This window comes from Carcharhinus amblyrhynchos, chromosome 2 (assembly GCF_965287045.1).
Source record: "Carcharhinus amblyrhynchos chromosome 2, sCarAmb.v2.hapA, whole genome shotgun sequence".
Taxonomy (NCBI): Eukaryota; Metazoa; Chordata; class Chondrichthyes; order Carcharhiniformes; family Carcharhinidae; genus Carcharhinus; species Carcharhinus amblyrhynchos.
This window is the reverse complement of record NC_137325.1, coordinates 127,643,869-127,659,433: the sequence shown is the minus strand read 5'-3', so window position 1 is coordinate 127,659,433 and position 15,565 is coordinate 127,643,869. Positions and strand designations below refer to the sequence as shown.

Genomic DNA, 15,565 nt, shown 5'->3' with positions numbered 1-15,565 from the left:
CATTGGTGCCACTTCATGATCTCGTCTGGAACTAGAAAAATGTATCAATTTTTCTTCCAATTTCATCCCGTCTCATGTTCATCTCCATCATGGTCCACCTGCAACACTTCCCTTCCCTGACCCCTCTGTTTCCATTTGCAGTGATAGACTGATCATCAATATTTATCACAAGCTCACTGACTCCCACCGTTATGGTTTTTTTATTCATTCATGGGACATGGGCATCACTGACTGACCAGCATTTATTGTCCATCCTGAGTTGCCCTTGTTCAGAGGGCAGTTGAGAATCAATCACATTGCGGTGGCTCCGGAGTCACATAAGAACATAAGAAATAGGATCAGGAGTAGGCCATCTAGCCCTTCGAGCCTGCCCCGCCATTCAATAAGATCATGGCTGATCTGTCGTGGCTCAGTTCCACTTTCCCGCCCTCTCCCCATAACCCTTAATCCCCTCTCCTATCAAAAACCCATCAACCCGCGTCTTAAAAATATTTAGCGAGGCAGCTCCACCACTTCAACGGGCAGAGAATTCCAGAGATTCACCACCCTTTGAGTGAAGAAGTTCCTCCTCAACTCCGTTCTAAACCGCCTCCCCTTTATCTTGAGGCTGTGCCCTCTAGTCCTACTATCTTTTTTGAGCGGGAAGAGTCTTTCCACCTCTATCCTATTCATCCCATTCATCATCTTATACGTCTCAATGAGATCTCCTCTCATTCTTCTAAACTCTAACGAGTACAAGCCCAGTTTATTCAGCCTCTCCTCATAGCTCAACCCCCTCAACTCCGGTATCAGCCTAGTAAACCTCCTCTGCACTCCCTCCAAGGCAAAAATATCTTTGCGCAGGTGCGGCGCCCAAAAATGCACACAGTACTCCAGTTGCGGCCTCACCAATGCCCTATACAGCTGCAGCAAGACCTCCCTACTTTTATATTCAATCCCCCTCGCTATGAAGGCCAGCATCCCATTCGCCTTCCTGACCACCTGCTGCACCTGCAAGCTGGGTTTTTGTGACTCATGCACAAGGACCCCGAGGTCCCTCTGCACCGTCGCCTGCTGCAGTTTTTCGTCCCGTAAGTAATAGTCCTTCCTACCATTCTTCCTACCAAAGTGGACCACCTCACACCTGCCAACATTAAATTCCATTTGCCATTTCCTGGCCCATTCGCCCAGCCTATCTAGATCCTTCTGCAGACTCTCCACACCCTCCGCACAATTTGCTGTTCCCCCAATCTTGGTGTCATCAGCAAATTTCGACACCCTACACTCGGTTCCCTCCTCCTGATCATCTATATAAATGGTAAATAGCTGAGGCCCCAGCACCGACCCCTAGGGCACTCCACTAGTCACCATCCGCCAATCCGAATAGCACCCGTTGACCCCCACTCTCTGCCTCCTAACTGACAACCAATCCTCTATCCACGCTAACACCCTACCCCCAACTCCATGTCCCTCGACCTTCTGCAATAACCTCTTGTGAGGCACTTTGTCAAACGCCTTCTGAAAATCTAGAAAGACCACATCCACCGGCTCTCCTCTATCCACCGCCCTAGACACATCCTCATAGAACTCCAGTAAATTTGTCAGACACGACTTCCCTTTAATGAAACCGTGCTGCGTCTGCTGTATCAAGCAATTCCCTTCAAGATGCCTTGCAATTTCCTCCTTAATGACAGATTCTAACATTTTACCTACCACAGACGTTAAACTAACCGGCCTATAATTCCCCGCCTTTTGCCTGGCACCCTTCTTAAACAACGGCGTAACATTAGCCGTTTTCCAATCTTCCGGCACTTCCCCGGAATCCAGCGACGTTTGGAAAATAACCACCAAGGCATCCACTATCACCTCCGCCATTTCTTTCAGAACCCTCGGATGCATTCCATCCGGTCCTGGGGACTTGTCCACAATCAGCCCCTCCAGTCTGTCGAGCACCGCCTTTCTAGTAACAGTAATGTCATTAAGACCCTCCAGTCCTACCACCTTTCCATCGCTAACACCCGGCAAATTATTCACGTCCTCCTCCGTGAAGACAGAAACAAAAAAGTTATTCAATATCTTAGCCATATCCCCATCCCCTACCACTAGGTCCCCTTTCTCATCCTCTAAAGGACCAACATTCACCCTAGCCAGCCTCTTCCTTTTTATATATTTATAAAAACTCTTGCTATCCTTTTTTATATTAAGCGCTAGCCCAGCTTCATAGTTTCTCCTACCCTTCCTTATCAACTTCTTTGTCAATCTTTGTTGACATTTAAACCTCTCCCAATCCTCTTCTCGCCCACTACTCTTAGCTACTCTAAATTCCTCCGCTTTTAGTTTAACACTTTCCTTCACCTCCTTCGTTATCCACGGCTTATTACCTCTCCTCCCACTATCCTTTTTGACCATCGGAATAAATTTCTGTTGAGCACCAAGAAAGATCTCCTTAAAGATCCTCCACTGCTCCTCAACAGACCCTCCCTCCAACGCGCTCCCCCAGTCCACATTCGCCAATTCTTCTCTCATCCTACCGTATTCCCCTCTATTCAAACAAAGGACGTGTGTCCGGGAACCCACTTTCTCCTCCTCCATCTGCACCAGAAACTCCACCATACAATGATCACTCTCCCCAAGAGGATCCTTCACCACAAGGTCCCTAATTCTACCCGCCTCGTTACATAACACCAGATCCAAGATAGCTCGCTCCCTCGTCGGCTCCAACACACACTATTCGAGGAAACTATCCCGGCAGCATTCCAAGAACTCTTCCTCGAGCCCCCCACGTCCAACATGGGTCGACCAATCAATATGCAGATTGAAATCCCACGTAACTACGGCCGTCCCATTCCTGCACGCCGCACTTATTTGCGTGTTAACAGCCCGCCCCATCTCCAGATCATTATTCGGGGGCCTATAGACGACACCCACCAGCGTCTTCCTCCCTTTGCTGTTCCTAATCTCCACCCACAACGATTCCACCCTCTGCTCCTTGGCTCCAATATCATCCCTTGCTACCACCGTGATGCTATCCTTAATCAGCAGAGCTACGCCCCCCCCTTTTCCCTCCTGCCTATCCTTCCTAAACACTTGATAGCCCTGTACATTCAGCTCCCAGTCCCTGTCACCCCGCAGCCACGTCTCTGTAATGGCCACCAGATCGTATCCATTTGTGTCGATCTGCGCCATCAGCTCATCCACTTTATTCCGAATGCTTCGTGCATTCAGATAAAGTGCTTTCATCCCAGCCTTCACCTGGACCCTATTTGCCGCAACGCCACCAACTATACTCACGCCCCCTACTCCCTCTATTATTGGGACATCCTCGGCCTCTTCCCTTACATGTACCCTCTCCTTAACTTTAGACCTCGTAAGGTCACCTACCCTCGCGCCCTAGTGGAGTGGAAAGTAGGCCCTATTCTAGTTATGGAAGGGAAATGGGTTAAACCCGGTTGAGTTCCCTTTCAACCAGGGGTGGATGGGGGGGGTTGGACTTCAGTTAAGGAAAAAGACAGACAGATCAGATCTTCCTCACATGTAGGTCAGGACGGCAGATTCCCTTCCCTAAAGGACATTAGTGAACCAGATGGCATTTTCCAACAATCGACAATCGTTTCATTGTCTTGAGTAAATTCTTAATTCTAGCTATTTTTTATTGAATTCAAATTCCACCATCGACCATGGTGGGATTTGAACCTGGTCCCCCAGAACGTTAGCTAAGTTTCTGGATTAATAATCAACTACAGCTCTTCACACCCTACTTCCAGTAAGGAGTCCATTACATTCTTTCAGCTTCTCTGCCTCCATCACATCTGTTCTGACGTTGCCACCTTCAAAAATGGTGCTTCTGATCTGTCTGTCTTTTTCCTTAACTTAAGTCCAACCCCCCCCATCCACCCCTGGTTGAAAGGGAACTCAACCGGGTTTAACCCATTTCCCTTCCATAACTAGAATAGGGCCTACTTTCCACTCCACTAGTCTCTGCAGTCAAAGGATCATCCTCCACCATTTCCTCCAACTCTAGCATGATGCCACCATGAAACACATTGCTTCACCATTTTCCCATCCCCCCATCCTTGTCAGCATTCCGCAGGGACCTCTCTTTGCGTGATACCCTGGTCCATCCCTCCATCACACCCAACTCCAATCTCTTTCCCATGGCACCTTTCCTTGCAATTGCAGATGGTGCAACACCTACCCTTTACCTCCTCCCTCACCATTCAAAGCTTCAAACACTCCCCTCAAAGGGCAGAGCAGCCTCCAGTCACCTGGGACTTTACCTTACCTTCATTATTTATGCAATTTCCAATCTTGGCTATGATTTTCTTTAACTGGATAGTGAAAATTAAAGCTAGTCTGTATATTAACTAATAATGAATGAAAAGATAATTTTGTTTTTAAAGTTGATTATCAGGTACACTTTGTAATATAAGGGTATCTGGCATAGCAAGGGTTACTGTGGGACTGGGAAACAATAAAGCCCGTAGTATGACGGAAAGAGATACATGACCTGAGACTAGGGTCTGTAGTGGACTAGACAGAGACCTGTGTAGAAGCAAATATGGAGTTAGCGCATGGCTTGAGCTTTGCCCTGTATATATGTACATTATGTGTTATCAATAAACACTTAAGGTTCAACCATATAGTACTCAGAACCTCTTTGTAATATCTACTGATTATACAACAGACAACACACTTTGCATAATGGCATTTATCCAGTGATGGATTGGGGGGTGTCAACCCTTAATTGCATTAGCGTAAGTGCTGCTGAATAATGTAAAATTTTTAAGTGCTTGCTTTCCAATTACGTTGGATGATTCTAAGGTCATGTACGAGTGGAGAAAACTTAAACAGAGCAGAACCTGAGTGGTATAACAGAAGTTATGAGGTAAAGAATTTGCATTTATATAGCACCTTTCACAACCTCAGGATATCCTATAGTGCTTTGCAGCCAATTAAGCAACTTGAAGCGTAGTCACTATTGTAACCTAGGGAACAGAATAGCTAATTTTCCACATAGCATGACACCATAAACACCAATAAGATGTTAACCAGGTAACCTTTTTCAGTTACAGTGATTGGCAGATAAATATTAGCCAGGATCTTGGGTCTCTTTCAGAATTTACTGTGGTATACTAGATGTTGACTTGAGAGAACAAGTTGGGCTTTATTTAACATCTCATCCAATACCTCGGACAGAATGCCACTCCCACAGTTCTGCACTGAAGGGTCAGTTTGCGTTATGTGTTAGAAAGGGATCCAAATCCACAATATACTAACTTAGGCGAAGTTGGCAAGATAATCTTCACTTAGTGGTAGCAAAAATTTGTGTACATACAATCCCAATAATTCACGCACCTCTGTTCAAATTTCGCTCTTTTTTTTTATGTGGTCTCATTCTTCCTCCTAAAATGCAACACTTCACTCTGCAATACATTTCACCTGTTACATTTCTGACAATGTCTATCTGATTTGATTTGATTTGATTTGAATTAATTTATTATTGTCACATGTATTAGTATACAGTAAAAAGTATTGTTTCTTGCATGCTATACAGACAAAACATACCATTCATAGAGAAGGAAAGGAGAGAGCACGTAATGTAGTGTTAATCCATAGCTAGGTTGTAGAGAAAGATCAACTTAATGCAAGGTTGGCCCATTCAAAAGTCTGATGGCAGTAGGGAAGAAGCTGTTCGAGTCTTTTGGTAAATGTCCTCCGACTTTTCTATCATTTTACAAGAAGATGGAAGAGAGTATGGAAGAGAGATGTGGTGCGTGGAGTCTTTAATTACGCTGGCTGCTTTTCCAAGGTAGCGGGAAGAGTAGACAGTGTCAATGGCTGGAAGGCTGGTTTGAGTGATGGACTGGGCTTCGTTCGTGACCCCTTGTAGTTTTTTGTGGTCTTTGACAGAGCAGGAGACCACCAAGTTGAGATGCATCCAGAAAGAATGCTTTCTATGGTGAATCTGTAAAGGTTGGTGAGAGTCGTAGCAGACATGCCAACTTTCCTTAGTCTCCTGAGGAAGTAGAGGCGTTGGTGAGCTTTCTCACCTATACCATTGACATGAAGGGACCAGGACAAGTTATTGGTGATCTAGACAACTTGAAGCTCTCAACCATTTCTACTTCGCCGCATTGATGTCCTCTGCTACACTCCCTAAAGTCGAAGACCATCTCCTTCATTTTGTTGACATTGAGGGAGAGATTATTGTTGTTGCACCAGTTCACCAGATTCTCTATCTCTTTCCTGTACTCCAGCCCACTACAGTGATGTCATCGGCAAACTTGAAAATCGAATTGGAATTGGAGGGGTATTTGGCCATACAGTCATAAGTGTATAAGCTGTATAATAAGGAGCTGAGGGCACAACCTTGTGGGGCACCAGTGTTGAGAATGATTGTGGAGGTGGTTTTGTTGCTATCCTTACTACTGTGGTCTGTCAGTTATAAAGTTCGGGATCCACTCGCATCTGCCACTTTCTGATTAAGGACTTCACAGAATGCTTCTGTTTTCATATTTTTATCTTTCTGCACTCACAGACAGCCCAAGGCCACAGAGTTTGGAGATGAGTTTCACAGGAACAATGATTTTGAAGGCTGAGATATATCAATAAATAGAAGTCTGACATAGATATCTTTGTTATCAAGGTGTTCCAGGATTGAATGGAAGATAGAGTTTAATCCGGACAAATGTGAGGTAATGCATTTTGGAAGGGCTAATAAAGATAGTGTTGATAGGCAGAGCGTTCTGGGTGTACAGGTACACAGGTCACTGAAAGTGGCAATGCAGTTGGAGAATGTAGCCAAGAAGGCATACAGCATGCTTGCCTTCATTGGCCAGGGCATGAGTTTAAAAATTGGTAAGTTATGTTGCAACTTTATAGAACCTTAGGCCGTACTTGGAATATAGTGTCCAATTCTGGTGGTCCCACTACCAGAAGGATGTGGAAGCTTGGGAGAGGATACAGAAAAGATGTACCAGGATGTTGCCTGGTATGGAGGGCATTAGTTATGAGGAGAGGTTGGAGAAACTTGGTTTGTTCTCACTGGAACGATGGAGGTTGAGGGGTGACCTGATAGAAGGAGCAGTGCTCCGAAAGCTCGTGCTACCAAATAAACCTGTTGGACTTTAACCTGGCATTGTGAGACTCCTTACTGAAAGAAGTCTACAAGATTATGAGAGTTAGGGACAGAGTGGATAGTCAGAAGCTTTTCCCCAGAGCGTGAGAGTCAATTATTAGGAGGCATAAGTTTAAGGTGCGAGGGGCAATGTTTAAAGGAGATGTACAGTGCAAATTTTTTACACAGAGGATGCTGAGTGCCTGGAACTCTCTGCCGGGGGTGTAGTGAGAGCAGATACGAAAGTGCATTTTAAGGGGAGTCTGGACAAATACATGAATAAGATGTCAATAGAGGGATATGGTCCCTGGAAGGGTAGTGGGTTTTTGTCCAATCAGGCAGCGTGGTCAGTGCAGGCTTGGAGGCTGAAGGGCCTGTTCCTGTGCTGTAATTTTCTTTGTTCTCTGTTCTTTGAGTGTACGCATGATGTGGAGATGTTGGCATTGGACTGGGGTAAACACAGTCAGAAGTCTCACAACACCAGGTTAAAGTCCAACAGGTTTATTTGGTAGCAAAAACCACTAATTTTCGGAGCACTTGTTGCCCCTTCGTCAGGTGAGTGGGTCAGAGAGATGGTGTCTGTTGTGGACCTGTTGCGGTGGTAGGTGAACTGTTGTGGATCCAGGCAGTCCGAGAGGCTTGAATTGATTCATGCCATGACTAACCTTTTGAAGCACTTCATAATGATGGATGGCAGAGCCAACGGACAATACTCATTAAGGCACGCTTCCTGGCTTTTCTTTGGTGCCGGAATGATGGTCATCTTCTTGAAGCAGGTAGGAACCTCAGATTGGTGTAGAGGTTGAAGATGCCTGTGAATACCCCCAGCATGCTGATCCGCGCAGGACCTGAGTACTTGTCTGGGCACCCCATCTGGGCCAGTCACTTTCGATGGGTTGACTTTTGAGAAGTTTCCTCTGACATCAGCAATAGTGATCGTGGTAGAGGGTGTGCTCTTGCTGACCTCTTGCTCAAAATGGGGGTAGAATGTGCGTTGGAGCCAGCGATTTTACATGCCTTGTAGCCTCTGATGTCTTGCAGACCTTGCCATAGTCGGCAGGTGTCTGTGTGACTAGCCTGGGACTCTAGCTTGGTCCAGTACTGTTATTTGGCATCTTTGATGGACCTCTGTCATCTGGCTTTCATGTACAGGTCAGGATCGCCTGAACTGAACGCTTTAGACCTGGACATCAGCAAGCAGTGGATATCCTGTTCATCCATGGTTTCTGGTTGGGAAACACACAGATTTGCTTCTTTGGCACACAGGCTTCTGCACACTTACTAATTAAGTGAATTATTGTAATGGCGTACTTGTTCAGGCTGGTCACAGTTTTTAAATACTGTCTAGTCTATATGCTTCAGAAGTTTACCTGTATCCTCCTAATAGTTTACTACATTTCTTGCCCCTTCAGACATTTAACTCAGCTAAGGAGGAATTTCTTCTCTCAGAGGGTAATGAATCTGTGGAATTCTTTACTGCAGAGGGCTGCAGAGGCTGGGTCATTAAATATATTCAAGGCTGAAATAGATTTTTAATCAGTAAGAACATAAGAACATAAGAAATAGGAGCAGGAGTAGGCCATCTAGCCCCTCGAGCCTGCCCCGCCATTCAATAAGATCATGGCTGATCTGTCGTGGCTCAGTTCCACTTTCCCGCCCTCTCCCCATAACCCTTAATCCCCTCTCTTATCAAGAACCCATCAACCCGCTTCTTAAAAATATTTAGCGAGGCAGCCTCCACCACTTCAACGGGCAGAGAATTCCAGAGATTCACCTCCCTTTGAGTGAAGAAGTTCCTCCTCAACTCCGTTCTAAACCGCCTTTATCTTGAGGCTGTGCCCCCTAGTCCTACTGTCTTTTTTGAGCGGGAAGAGTCTCTCCACCTCTATCCTATCCATCCCATTCATCATCTTATACGTCTCAATGAGATCTCCCCTCATTCTTCTAAACTCTAACGAGTACAAGCCTAGTTTATTCAGCCTCTCCTCATAGCTCAACCCCCTCAACTCCGGCATCAGCCTAGTAAACCTCCTCTGCACTCCCTCCAAGGCCAAAATATCTTTGCGCAGGTGCGGCGCCCAAAACTGCACACAGTACTCCAGCTGCGGCCTCACCAATGCCCTATACAGCTGCAGCAAGACCTCCCTACTTTTATATTCAATCCCCCTCGCTATGAAGGCCAGCATCCCATTCGCCTTCCTGACCACCTGCTGCACCTGCAAGCTGGGTTTTTGCGACTCATGCACAAGGACCCCGAGGTCCCTCTGCACCGTCGCCTGGGAATCAAGAGTTATGGGGATAAGGCGGGAAAGTGGAATTGAGGATTATATCAGATCAGTCAGAATGGTGGAGCAGACTCAGTGGGCTGAATGGCGTACTTGTGCTCCTATGTCTTATGCCCTTATGGGATCTTGGGTTCATGTCACATTATCTGTAACCCCGATGACTTGCCTGGACTTGCAAAATCTCACTAACTGTCCTGTTTGGACACAATACACATCTCTTTAACCTGTGCTTAACGCTCTCTCCATTCACATTGTCTGTACCTTTAAGACTTGATTATCTGTAAAGATCCGCATTCCAACCATTATTTTGTAAATTGAGTTTGTGTCTTCATATGCCCTGTTTGTGAATAGAACTCCCACTTACCTGATGAAGGAGCAGTGCTCCGAAAGAGAGCACTTGATAAGAGAGGGGATTAAGGGTTATGGGGAGAGGGTGGGAAGGTGGAACTGAGCCACGACAGATCAGCCATGATCTTATTGAATGGCGGGGCAGGCTCGAAGGGCTAGATAGCCTACTCCTGCTCCTATTTCTTATGTTCTTATGTTCTTATGAAAGCTAGTGGATTTTGCTACCAAATAAACCTGTTGGATTTAACCTGGTGTTGTGAGACTTTTTACTATGGTCTTATAGCCAGGTTATTCGTAACCCAGATTTTGTGGTTGTAATAAAGGGGTCAGAATTCATCATCATTAATCATCTGAAGCTGACAGCAATAATGGAGTCCATACATATGTGGTTAAAATACAAAAACCCAGAGGTTGCTAGCGATGACTTTATGCTTCTCTAAGGAAATGTACCACTGACAATTTCTCCCAGACTGCAAACAATTCAAAATCTAGGAACCAATAAGAACTTTCACTCTTTTGCTCTTAGTATCGCTGTAAAAATCCTTGACAAAACATCAGTTATTCTCCTTTATCTACAGCTCATGTGACTCATTCAAAGAATTCCAATGAATTAAACATGATTTCCCTTTAAAAAACCATATTGATTCTGCCTAATAACCTTCAATGTATCCAAGTGCCTTGCTGCCTCTTTAATAATAGCTTCTAACATTTTTCCTATGACAGATGTTAGATTAACTGACCTGTACTCTCCCGCTTTCTGTCTCCCTCCCTTTCTGAGGAGTTACATTCACTATTTTCAAAGATTGAGATCTCAAATCCAGCACTAAGCTCATGATCTACAGAGTAGCCGTGGTCCCCAACCTCCTGTATGCAACAGAAACATGGACAATTTTTTAAAAATACATTCATGGGACAACGGCATCTTTGGCTGGCCAGCATTTACAGATCATCCCTATTTGCCCTTGTTCAGAGTTGAGAGTCAACTATGTTACTGTGGCCGTGGAGTGATATGTAGGCCAGACCAGGTAAGGACATTAGTGAACCAGATGTACAGCAGACACCACAAATCCATGGAGACGTATCACTAATGTTGCCTCTGCAAAATCCTGCAAATCTACTGGCTTCCTTCTGCACTGTAACAATTCTTTTTTGATTTGAATTGATTTATTATTGTCACATTTATTCACATACAGTAAAAAGTATTGTTTTTTGTGCACTATACAGACAAAATATACCTTCCTAGAGTATATAGGGGAGAAGGAAAGAAGTGGGTGCAGAATATGGTGTTACAGTCACAGCTAGGGTGAAGGGAAAGATCAACTTAATATAAAAATCCATTCAAAAGTTTGATGGCAACAGGGAAGAGATCTAAAGAGAACATTAGAGTGTTTAAAGGAGTTAGAGTTAAGAGCACAAAATTAGAATAAAAGATAGAATTGGAGGGTGTGCTGGAGACAGCTTGCAAGAATTCGCCTTGCTTGATTCAGTGGCCAATTCACTCAGGGTGGCTTTGAAAGAAAAGGAATTCAACAATGACCTGAATACAAAAATCCAAAAATGTGCAGGTTAGATGGATTGGCAATGCTAAATTGCCTCTTGGTGTCAGGGGGACTAGCAGGGTTAATATGTGGGGTTACAGGGATAGGGCCTGGGTCGGATTGTTGTCAGTGTTGGCCTCCTTCTGCACTCTATGGATTCTATGAAAATAAAAATACCACAGGGGGATAGGTGCTGGTGGTGGTAGTCTGCGTGGAGAAGGGAGGAGGAAGGAGTGTGAGTGGGGGAGAAACAGACAGATGTATGGGTGGAGGGGAGAGAGATAGGAGTATGCGAGGGGGAGGAGAGAGGCAGGAATAAGGGTGGGGGAGAGAGAGGCAGGAATATGGGTGGGGGGAGGGAGATGCAGGAGTATGGGTGGGGGGAAGAGATGATGTAGAGATGCCAGCATTGGACTGGGGTAAACACAGTAAGAAGTCTCACAACACCAGGTTAAAGTCCAACCAGTTTATTTGATAGTAATCCCACAAGTTTTCATAAGACGCTGTTCCTTCATTAGGTGTGTGGAAGGTTCTGATCAGAGAAGGGCATATAAAATCACACACAGTTTCAGAACATTGATTAGAATGCAAGTCTTTACAACCGTAAAGACTGTACAGCTATGAGACTTCTAACTGGGGGGAGAGAGGCAGGAATATGGGAGGAGAGAGGCAGAAGTATGGGAGGAGAGAGAGAGGCAGGAGTAACGGTGGAGAGAGAGGCAGGAATATGGGTGGGGGCAGAGAGAGGCAGAAGAAGGGGTGGGGGGAGAGGCAGGAGTATGGGAGGAGAGAGAGGCAGGTGTATGGGGGAGGGGAGAGAGAGGCAGGTATATGGGGGAGGGGGAGAGAGGCAGGATTATGGGTGGAGGGAGAGAAAGAGGCAGGAATATGGGTGGAGGGCTGAAGACAAAGTTTTTTTGAGAGCAAGGAGCTAGCAGGAAGCGGATGGGCTGAGTGGCCTCCCACGCGAGCGGCTCGGAACCGTGGGCGGGGCCGATCCCATTGTTGTGATGACGCGACGTTCGTCTCCCTGGCGACAGGGCTCGCGAACAAAGGGCGCGCGCAGGCGCACGGAGGAGGCGGAGGGATCCTGACTCACCATGGCAACGGGTGGCTTCCAGGCCGGCACCGCTTCATTTACAACATCAACAATATAATATCATCCGAATATAAAATCTACCCGTTAGCGGCGGGTGGGGGGGAGGAGGAGCAGAAGGATATTGTTGATAATAAATCAGAGAGAGAGAGGGTCAGGCCCTCTGCCCTCCCCCCACTCAGGCAGGGACTGGGCCCGGCAGCCGGGAGCAGAGCGATGAGAAGAGCCTGAGGGATGACACCGAGCAGCCGCGGCCTCTTCATCTTGGTGGCTTCGTGCCTGCTGCTGTGGCGCTGCCCGGCCGCCAGGAAGACGATGGTGGTGCTGCACCACAACGACTCGAGCGGAATGCAGCTGTTCGACGAGCCGCACGCCGTGTGCCCGCAGCTGTGCCGCTGCTACATCAACATCCTGTCCTGCCACCCGGCCAAGCCGGTGGACTCGCACGGCAGCGACCAGCTGGCGTTCACCCACTTCCTAGTGAGCAGCGGCGGCGGCGGCAAACCTGCGCACCCCAAGAACCACAACACCACGGCGGAGGAGAGCACGGACATTCTCGTCGACGTGCCCCGAGGGATCAGAGGCACCATGTCTGGCAATGTCTTGACACCGTTCACTGTATTGTAGGTCTTCATATCCTCTTACTCTTCATTTTGTTCTGTGTGCTGGTTTCTGTAGTAATGTTTGACTCACTAAAAGCTGGCATGCCAGCTGCAACATTCAATAAGCAAGGCAAATGGTATGTTGGTCTTGATGGCAGGCGGATTTGAGTAACGATGTGAATGCTGCAATTGTATAGAGCTTGGATGAATACACTTAAAATTTATTTATTAGTGTTACAACTAGGCTTACGTTAACACTGCAGTGAAGTTACTGTGAACCCCCCTCTACTCATCACCAGACTCCAGTCCTGTTTGGATACACTGAGGAAGAATTTAGCATGGCCAATAATGCACCTAACCAGCATGTCTTTTGAACTGTGGGAGGAAATTGGAGCACTCAGAGGAAAGTCATGCAGATGCAGGGAGAATATGCAGACTCCGCACAGACAGTGACCCAAAGCCGGGAATAGAGTCATCAAAAGCTAGCATGCCTGCTGCAACACTCAATAAGCAAGGCAAATGATACACTGGCCTTGGTGGCAAGGGGATTTGAGTACAGGTGTAAAGATGCCTTGCTGCAATTGAATAGAGTTTTGGTGAGACTGCACCAGCAGTATTGTGTACAGTTTTGGTCTCCTTATCTAAGGAAGGATGAATTTTCCATGGAGGAAGCCCAGCAGAGGTTAACCAGATTAATCAAAAGTTATGGGGAAAAGGCAGGAGAATGGGGTTGAGAAACACATCAGCCATGACTGAATGGTGGAGCTGACTCGATAGGCCGAATGGCTGAATTCTGCTCCTGTGTATTTTGAGAGTCAATCTTGTGTTAGGATTATCTTCTGTGAAGAAATTGAGGAAACTGGATCTATATTCTTGAGTTTCGAAGAATGAGAGGTGATCTCGTTGAAATTTATGACCTTCTTACAGGACATGACTGAGTGGGATGTAGGATGTTACTTCTGATTGGTGGGTCTAGAACCTGGGGACACAGTCTCAGCATGAAAAGTAGGCCATTTAAGTCAGAGATGAGGATTCCCTTTACTCAGTGGTGAAACTTTGAAATTCTCTACCACAGAATAATGTGGAAGCCCAATCATTGAGCATGTTTAATACCAAAATCTACAGTTTTCTGGTGAGTAGTGACTTCAAGTGGTATGAAGATAGCGTGGGAAAGTAGTGTTGAGGTACACTATCAACCTTAATCTAATTGAATGGTGGTGCAGGCTTGACCAGCTGAATTTTCTGCTGTTTCTATGCTCTGAGATAATGAGAAGTTGTCTCTTTTAACATTATACGTTTCTTCTTTAAATAATCTACATGTTTAAATTTGTTCTATTTCAATACTGTGCATTGTAGGAAAACATGCAACCCATCCAACCCACTTCATTCTTACTAATTCTGTTTCATCCTATAATGCAGCATAATTCCAGTGCCCAAACAATTGTGACTTTTTTGTTTGAGTTGGAAAATAATCATAATTTGTATTATCATTCATGTTGCCGTTGTTATGTTGATCAGCAGTAGTTTTATGTTGATGACAAAAGTAGCCTTGTAAGCCTGGAGATTATGGAGCATTCTAAAGCCCAAAGTGTGATTCCAGCACAATTACTCTCATTCACTCAATTTTTATGAAACTGTTGCACTTTATTGTGCAAGTCAGCAGCGTAACAAAAGACCAGAAGATGTTGCATTTAGTTCATATCTAATATTGTTTACTTTTTTTATTTTTAAACAATCCCCTTTTTGGTAGCATCTGTTCAAACATCTTTCGATGTGTATATTTTGTATGAAGATGCAAGGATGCCTTATTGCTATTTTCAAACCACTTCTAGATGAGATGAATCCAGTGAACAAATCTCAGGCTAAGTAATCTTTGAGTTTGTTCGTTCTTTATTGACCAAATTACATACTTGCGTCTTCTGAGATTATATTTTCAGAAGTTGGCCTGGGGAAGTTAGAGCAATGGACCCTGAACAATTATCTCAATTCTATCTTCTTAATTGCAACTTAGATTTATTTCACATGCTTACTACTTAGCTATGACCATTGTTCATTGTTAGACCTGGTCAGTTGTGAATCTTTGGACTTCTTCACCCCAGAAGGTTATGGATGCTCAATTATTCAATACTGGGTAGGATAGACAAATTTTTGGTCTCAAGGAATTAAGGGATATGTGGAGTTGATGGGAAGTGGTGTTGAAGCCCAAGATATTAAATAATGAAGCAGGCTCAGTGGGCTGTGTGGTCTACTCCAGCTCCTATTTCTTATCTACTCCTTAAGCAGAGGCAGGGAGTAAAAGTCTTGAGGTACACTTCATAACATCTGCTTAAGTAAAACTGGTAAATATTTTACAAGAGAAAGGTATTAGAAAAGTAGTCTTTGCTTGAACATATAATTAATGCTTGGTAAGAATTTTTCAGCCCCACAGAAATTATAAATAACACAATAGATTGATAAAATTGGTGCATCATTGCAAAAAATATTTGGAATGCAGAAATGCACTGCTTTGACATTTGTGGTGCTGTGCTTCATCTGGAACAATTTATATGTATAGGATTATTTACAGATAATGACTTATTAACCCTGTTTGTAGGGACTGT

The 15,565-nt window shown here is 45.1% G+C and overlaps 1 protein-coding gene across 4 annotated transcripts in view; it reads left to right on the top strand.

Moving 5' to 3' along the window:
* The first annotated feature begins 12,373 nt into the window (after window positions 1–12,373).
* Window positions 12,374–15,565, top strand: part of LOC145358477 (uncharacterized) — a 104,723-nt gene continuing 101,531 nt past the window's right edge. For all 4 annotated transcript variants that reach the window (XM_080212594.1, XM_080212584.1, XM_080212575.1 and 1 more), the window contains exon 1: window positions 12,374–12,986. In XM_080212594.1, coding sequence (XP_080068720.1) covers window positions 12,598–12,986 — 389 coding nt within the window. In that variant the 5' untranslated portion in view covers window positions 12,374–12,597. The remainder of the gene's footprint in view (window positions 12,987–15,565) is intronic.